This window comes from Polistes dominula, unplaced genomic scaffold (assembly GCF_049000335.1).
Source record: "Polistes dominula isolate Pdom_NZ unplaced genomic scaffold, Pdom_raw_medaka contig_17, whole genome shotgun sequence".
Classification (NCBI taxonomy): domain Eukaryota; kingdom Metazoa; phylum Arthropoda; class Insecta; order Hymenoptera; family Vespidae; genus Polistes; species Polistes dominula.
The window spans coordinates 3,939,586-3,947,820 of NW_028301049.1; the positions used below are offsets into that span (position 1 = coordinate 3,939,586).

General features: G+C 35.2%; 1 protein-coding gene across 1 annotated transcript; it reads right to left on the reverse strand.

Moving 5' to 3' along the window:
• Positions 1–1,698: 1,698 nt before the first annotated feature.
• On the reverse strand, positions 1,699–3,754 carry LOC149031586 (uncharacterized). Its single transcript, XM_089175450.1, has 3 exons — positions 2,971–3,754; positions 2,505–2,868; positions 1,699–2,365 (listed from the first exon to the last, which is right to left on the reverse strand). The coding sequence occupies exons 1-3, from the start codon at positions 3,752–3,754 to the stop codon at positions 1,699–1,701; spliced, it is 1,815 nt and encodes a 604-aa protein (XP_089031576.1).
• Between the last annotated feature and the right edge of the window lie 4,481 nt (positions 3,755–8,235).

Consider the following 8,235-nt stretch of genomic DNA (forward strand, 5'->3'; position numbering starts at 1 on the left):
TTTTATTGTAATTTTTAATCAATTTAATCAATTTAATTGTAATTTTTTTTTCATCAAGGTTTTGCGAAAAATTATATTTTTTTGAAATATTTCGGAAATGTTTCCAGAACATATCGCAAAAGATTTCAAGAAAGTTTTTAAAGATGTTTTAAGAAATATTATTTAAAAGATTACTACAAGATTTAAAAAACATTTTGAAAAAATATTTTAAAAAACGGTTGAAAACCTTTCTGCAACATTTTATGAGATATTTTTGTAATATTCTTAAAAACTTTCTTGAAATATTTTTATAAAATCTTTTTGCAAGGTTTCTGCAAGGTTTCATAGAAATATTTTTAAACATTTTAATTACTCTATCAGTAAAATATTTTAGAAATATTTTAAAAATATTTTTGTAAAATCTTTTATAAATCTTTTTCAAAATATTTTAGAATGATGCCTGCAAGGTTTCTGAAAGATTTTTTGGAAATATTTTACAAAAACTTTCGCTGAAAGATTTTAAAACCTCTCGTGTTATGTGGGTAAAGATCAATTATCGAGTATAACATTTCTGTGGCATTTTCAGTTAATCCCGATATTTTCACAATAATACGCTAATATTAATATACAGCTTTTGATTATAAATATAGAAATATATATACATTTTTTTACGTATAAAATATTTTGTTAAATTCTTAAAATTGATTTTTTAAAAACTACTACTCCTACATATTTCTTATTAAAATCTTTTAAAAGTATAACTTCTTGATTTAAGCTCATCTGTGTTCTTTTAGCTGCAAAGTTTTTATTTTTATTATGTTTAATAACGACATTCTTAGACTGAACGAAATTTATACAATGTTAAATTGCTAAAATATTTCTTATTTTAATTTCTCTCATTTTCCCCTAATCATAGCTTTTCATTTAGTCCAAATGACTTTATTTTTTATATATCTTTTCAACAATATAAAAAATGCCGTAAACTAGAGAAAAAAAGTGGTAAAGTAAGCAGAAAAACATGATAAGAAAGATTTCAAGGAATTCAACGGAACGTGTTCGTGCATTTCGTGTACGCCAGAAGGCGTTATTAAATGTGCAGAATAATATCTCTAATGCTGGTAATAATGAGACTACTGTTAGAAATAGTGAAAACGATCATCGTAAGTCATTAAATAGCTTTCAATACATATATTTCTTTCTTAATCCCTTTTACTCAGACTAGACAAGCATAATCTCAATAGATCACTTTTGTAATATTATTTTTATTTTCTATTCGATGATTCGCAATTGGGTATTGTGAATTCCCAGTGAATACAATTACGTCAAAATGACATCAAAATGATATTGCGCTATGTCAGGATTTACGTAAGATATAAGTCAGATATGAGTCACATGTAAATCATTATTTCACACTTATTGACGTAAGACTTTTACGTAATAAATAAAACAAAAAAAAGCCGTTGCTTGAAAACACCTTTGAAAAATCTATTCAATAACACACTTGAAGTCAAACTCGTCTTGACAATCAGAGATATGGCAACTCTCGTTGAATTAAGTGTACCATAAAAAGCTCCTGCTTGAAACCTATCAGACAAAAAAATCCAACAATTCACTCTGAGACCTCATAGGGGTCTCGTCCCTTTTCTTTACAAAATTGCCACCACAGCTTGATAGGCTTGGAGTACTGTTTTATGGTGCTTTCTGTCAAGGACGACAACATTATCTCGGAAGTCTGAATTGAGAGGCCTCTTTGCGCGAACGCTGTCCGGATAACTTCTCGGCAACCAGAGACATTTTCCGGAACAGTGGATGATGTTGAGTTCTACAAGGAGACAAAAGTAAATGTTTATTAGGGTTAAAGACAATTGGTTCTGCTATTAACAGAGATTCAAAGATAGGGAACCAAGGTTGAGTTGTCCAGAATGGTATAACTACAATGCCTTCTGCTTTTTCCGCTATGATCTTCTGTAATACCCGAGGTATCAGCGCAAAGAGAGGGAAGGCGTAAAAATACCTTTCACTCCATTCTATGATAAATGCGTCAACGTGAGATCCTTCTGGATCTTTGTACCAAGAACAAAATTCCTCACATTTTGCATTTATTCTTGTAGCAAACAGATCAGTTATCGGTTTACCATACGTCTGAACTATTCTTAGGAAGGCAAACTCTGCAAGTTCCCACTCAGTATCAATATTAGTCAACCTTGATTCCTTATCCACTTCTGTATTCTCCTTAGATGGGATATACGAAGCAAAGACCCATAAATTTCTTGCTTCGCACCATTGCCAGATTGTTTTGGCTAGGTTATTTAAATGTCGGTATTGGATACCACCCATGCGATTCACGTAGGAAATCGCTGTAGTATTATCCCTCCTCAGGAGAATTCTGCAATGAGAAAGGTCAATAGCAAAAACTTTTAACGCTAAAAAAGCTGCCAGTAACTCTAAGAAATTAATATGCAATTCTCTCTCTTCGCCGGACCAAAACCCATGTGATCGACTTCCGTCACAAGATGCTCCTCAACTTGTCCGCGACGCGTCTGAATAGATTGTTCTTTTGTATTGGTGAGCTCCAAAAGTGTTTACCGAAGAACCAATATGTTCTTCCCGCCATGCAAAATCCTGCCAGATTTTTACCTAGATGAACTCTTCCTTCACAATCATCGTCATTTTTTAGTAAACCCAGGTATTTTACTCTTTCAAAATTTTTTGTATATAACCAGCCGTATTTAATTTCTGGGCAGGCTGCTACTAAACTGCCAATAAATTTCGCCAATTCTCTAATCTTGCACTCTTTTTTCTCTCGCATTTTTCTAGTGAGTTCCAAGATCTTTACCCTTTTAATTTCTGGTAACTCAAGTGTCAAACGTTCTGAGTTAATGCAGAACCCTAAAAATTGACACTTTTTGCTAGGGATCAAAACACTCTTCTTCTTATTTATAATAAACCCCAACGATTCAAGCAATTTAATTATTCTTGCTATATTCTTACTGCATGATGGTAGATCAGGGCCAATGCAAAATATGTCGTCCAGGTATGTTACTGACAAATACCCACGTTTACGTAAGTAATTTAAGACAGGTTTTAAAACTTTCATAAAGACGAATGGAGCTGTAGCCAAGCCAAATGGTAGACAGAGAAATTCGTATAACTGAGAATTGAAGCAAAATCTCAGAAACTTTCTGCTAGAAATATTAATGGGAATTAAGAAGTAGGCATCTTCTAAGTCTATGTTTGCTAAGAAATTTCCCTGAGAAAATATTTTTGATACTAGTTTTATGTCCTCTAATTTGAAGTGAGTTGTCTCAATAAAAGCATTCAAGTTCTTTAAGTTTAGTATAAATCTCTTCGAACCATTTGTTTTGTTTACTAAAAAAAACGAAGATATAAATTGACCCTCTATATCAACGCAAGGTTGAATTGCACCGAGACTTAATAACTTATCAATAGTATCCTTGCAGTCTTTCATATCTTGCAGGGAATTTATAAAACTCTTTGGTTCAATTACTTGATATACTGGTTTAACAAATTCAATCTGATAACCCATTATACAACTTAAGACAAAGTCATTATTTGTGATCTTTCTCCATTCATTTTCAAAGAACCTTAACCTTCCTGCCTTTGATGGTACCTGTTGCATTATCGACGGTGATCGATCTTCGGGCGCGATGACTTCACCTGGGATTGGGACGACTGGTAATATGACCTCCTCGAGCCCATGGAAACAGTTGTCTTTGGTTTGTACATTGTTCTGGAACTCCCCATCCTCGTCCATTGCATCTTGAAGGATGGGGTCTTCCAGTTTCCTTAGTCCAATGTTTTTAACCCTTTCGCTACGGCAGTGTCTTCCGTAGGAGTGTCACCGCTGTACGGGCCCGCGTGCCGCCGAAGTAGCGCCACTGCGCCGGAAAGTATGCATGTTGTACTTAGGTAAACTGGTGTTCAGACGCATATCTTTATGTGCAGACTTGTCATTCCCCGGGTCGTACGATTCTTTAAGTGTTACACAACAACATATTATATAGTGGTATCAAACTGACGTCGTCTATAGGCGATACTCGTACACACAGGTCATCGCGCAGATGTCGCCTATAGGCGACGCTCGTAGCGAAAGGGTTAAAGGGGTCTTTTTTGTCGCTGGTTTTGATTTTATCTCCGCTACCACCTTTACAATAGACTTTGTAGATTTAATTCTTTCAGATAAGTCCTCTCCAAACAAGAATTTATCAGGTTTTGACTTTTCTAGGACCTCTTTTATATTTCTTTCCATGCCAGGTAGTATAAAAGACCGTCTCGTCATAGCTTCCTGATAATGAGCTTCTGCTAGAAGTTTTCCAGCATCTGAAAGATACTGCAACAGCTGCATTCTATTTACTCCTTCTTCATCTTCATCAAGCATTAGCGAAATACCCTCCCCAAGAGCCAACATTGCTGATCCAATATATACTCTTTGAATTCCGCTAGCATATCTGTCTCTTTTTAGTGCAACCTCCTGCATTGAAGCTGCAACTTCCGGGTTTAAAATCTGAGCTGGGAAATTCGGAATTTCTCCATTATACTAGCGCAAACGTTATACCATATCTCGCAGCCATAAGTCAAGATAGGCCTTATGAGGCTTTGGTAACAGATAATTTTCGCTTTCACCGATAATGCTAGATAATGAAAGAGTCCCGCGCATAAAATAAACACAGTTTTAGCTTTTTGGAGTTGCTGTAGAGGGTGAGCATTCAGTAAGAATCTCTCGTCTATATATAACCCTAAGTATTTGACAGCTTTTTTATGTGGGATCTTTTTGCTTGCAGCTGGGTCTGCATTTATGTGGAATGATTTATAGTTATTTTTGATATTACATGAAGCTATTTGCGTCGACGGTCTAAAAAGTATTGTTTCGCACTTGTCAATGTTTACTTTTAATTTCCACGCAGTGTAATAAGAAAAAATACTATTAATCGCTTTTTGCAAGTCTGCTTGAACTTTTCCCGGATCCTTTCCAGCTCTGTAAACTATTAAGTCATCAGCTAATGCAATTATCGAGCATCCGGTTTTGTTGGGACCAAATAACTGTAATATATCATCCGTGTAGATATTAAAAAGTACCGGAGAATTTATAGTACCCTGTTGTAAACCATTTTTAATGACGCATTCGCTCGATTCTTGGTCTCCGATCATTACTCGGAATGATCTCTTACTAATCATGTTGATTAATAATTTTAACACCAACAGAGGGAAGTTTTTCTTTCTTAGTTTATGTATAACACCATTGATCCATACCGTGTCAAATGCTTTCTCCAGGTCGATCAGACATGTACCCACACACTTGCCCCCATTAAGTGCCCAGTTAACATCAGAAGACAATTTATTTATAGCATGCAAAGTAGAGTGGCGTTTTTTAAATCCAAATTGATTTTCGGATATGATATTATTGGTTGCACAGATATTTAAAATTATATCATTAATTACTTTTTCGTAGATTTTTCCAATATTGGAAAGCATACTTATCGGGCGATAACTATTAACGTCTGTTGCAGATTTACCTTTCTTTAAAATTGAAATAACTTTCGTAGATTTCCAAGAATCTGGAAAAATACCATTATTTAGTAGATTATTGAACAAAATAGTGTAGGCCCGGATAATGTTTATCGGAAGTTTTTTTAATATAAAGTTTGGTAGTTGATCATTTCCTGCTGATTTTTTGCTGTTGAGCTTCTTGAATTTTCGTTTGACTAGATCCAAGTTAGTGAAGTAAAAGGCACACGAAGGAGGTTGTTCCGGCTTTAAAGCATTATTAACTGGACTGAACGTGCATATGGAATTAGGATGAGCTGATGATATTTCTTCTAATAGTATGTTTACCTTATTGTTTACAAAGTTGCTGAACACAACATTGTTTATATGTTCGTTCTGATTGTTAACTGACACATAGTGAGCTGCAAGTAGGTTAGCCTTGGCCTTGTCATCGTGAATTGTTTTCATTCCATCGCCATCTGTCAGACACGATTGGTTGTTGATTCCAGCTGCCAATATCAGATCAGCTCTGTTGGCTGCGACTTTCAAATCACCGACCTTATGTCCGCCTTTATTGCGAAATAATTTATTTATTTCTGAGAACATTTTATCCGGTCTTCGAGGGTCAATTGACGAAACCCTATTAAGCCAATAACTCGCGACATTCTTTTCTATAAGGAATTTTAATTTTCTTCTGGTTGCAGCAATCATATTCGTAAAATTGTGAATTAAGTGCTCTTTTATTGCACCTTGGAAATTCCATTTTCTTAACTTCCTTAATTCATTGATAAGAGATTTATCTCTCACCACTAGCTTTCTTACATAATTGTTGAGATATTTATCTGTAGAATTAAACGATTTGCTTTTTGGAGAGGAACGCCTCATTGCATCTAGTATGGTGTCTTTGATATGGTCTAACTTGGCCTCAACAAGATTTAGATCCAAGTTACAATCAGGATTGACATCAGGCTTAAATTTAGAGAGAATTTTATCAAATTTGGTAAACCTAATTTTAGAAAAAGAAAAATTGTTATTAATAGTAAATGATGAATCCCTGAGGTTTCTATCAGTGATGCTAAAGGTGGTCATTATCGCTTCATGGTCACTTGGGAAGTTTTCCGTGCTCAATTTATCATCTAAGGTATGCTTAAATGATAATCTCGCGTCAGCTAGAATTAGGTCTAGGAAAGAGTTTTTCCTAGGGTAAGAAGGGGTTGAAGAGTGAAATAATTTTAGTTTAAAATCTATAGCTGCCTTATCAATCCATTTACTAAAAGCAACGCCTCTTTCGTTGTTTAATGGGTTACTCCAAGAAGTGTGTTTTGCGTTAAAGTCTCCATCTACAAAATAAAAAACTTTTGGAGAGTCAAGTTTTAACGTACAAAACAAATAGTTTATTTCATTGATAAAGATCAAACTTTTTCCTTTCCTTGCATAAATTGCTGCAACCAGAAGAATACTGTCCTCTGTCAAATTTATTTTTATAACTGATACCTCTATGGTTGAGTATTTTTTGCTTAAGTTTACAATTTCGAAATTTAAGTTTTTCTTTACAACAATGGCTGTGCCACCACCTGAACCATTTACTCGATCATTTCTGACTATGGTGTAGTTTTTAAATCTAACTATGTGTTTCGGTCCTAATTTAGTTTCGTTTAGGACCGCTATGTCTAGCCTATGTGATTCTAAGAAGATTATAAGTTCCACACGCTTAAAATTACTAATTAGTGAATTTACGTTTAACGACGCACACTTAAATTCATGATATGGGTTTAAAGACCTAACTTTGTCCATAATTTAGTAGTGATAATAAGCTACTAACTTGTGCGCTAATCGCATTTAGTTGGTTAGATACACTATTTAAGGAGTTTTCCAATTTTTCCGTTCTAGCCTCCAAGTATGCAAACTTAGCTAGACCAGCGTCCGTGGGAATTTGCTGCATATTATGTACGGCTACGGGCACCTTGTGATTTTGGGGATGAGTCTGAAGAGACTTGCCCACCATTGACGCATATAAAACTCCATTCTGCAAAAACGCCTGGTTGGTTATTTTCCGTGCTGCTGGCTTTTGGGATGTTGCCTTTCGTTTATTCTTTAGTGCGGTAAATGCCTGCGCTTTTTGGCATCCTCTGAATGACGCAGGGTGTCCGTATTGACCACAGTTGACACAGAAAGGCTTTACTGTGTCCTCCGTACCTGAAGATCGCTCTCCGGCCTTAAACTCCCCTGGAGCATGATCCTGATTGAATTTGACGCATCTATATTTTAGATTACAGTTAGATGCAACGTGGCCAAAACGCTGACAGCGTTTGCATTACAGTATTCCTTTTTTCTAACTTTCTCCCACGAAACTGAGTGTTTTAATAAGTATCTAAAGTTTCTCAATGAGCTGGTATCACTGTCCGCTGAAAATTGCACAAGATAAAAGGGCAAAACTCTCTTGTCTCGAATTGATTTTGCCGTGGCAAATCGACTGACCTTATCAATTTTTAGGTTAAGGATATTTCTTGAACCTAATTCCTCCCTTACGTCTTCCTCACTGAGGGTAGATGGGAGACCCTTTAATAGAAAATTTATGTGTTTGTCCTCCTTTGGAGTGAACGAAAAGTTTTTTGTGTTAGCACTGTTCAACGAGTCTTTAACACGCTTAAAATCACAATTGTTTTTTACTTGGATAATGTGCTTGAAATTGTTTATGCGTTTAATATGGAAATCAGCACCCTTTGCTGTTTCATTCAATAATAGTCCAGT

Bases quoted from the DNA above. Each gene is read 5' to 3' on its own strand.
- LOC149031586 (XM_089175450.1), bottom strand. From the start codon at position 3,754: ATGGACGAGGATGGGGAGTTCCAGAACAATGTACAAACCAAAGACAAC. The intron at 2,869-2,970 runs GTAAGAATATAG...GTCAATTTTTAG, and splicing joins CCCTGATCTACCATCATGCA to GGTTCTGCATTAACTCAGAA. The intron at 2,366-2,504 runs GTTGAGGAGCAT...TTCTCATTGCAG, and splicing joins TTCAGACGCGTCGCGGACAA to AATTCTCCTGAGGAGGGATA.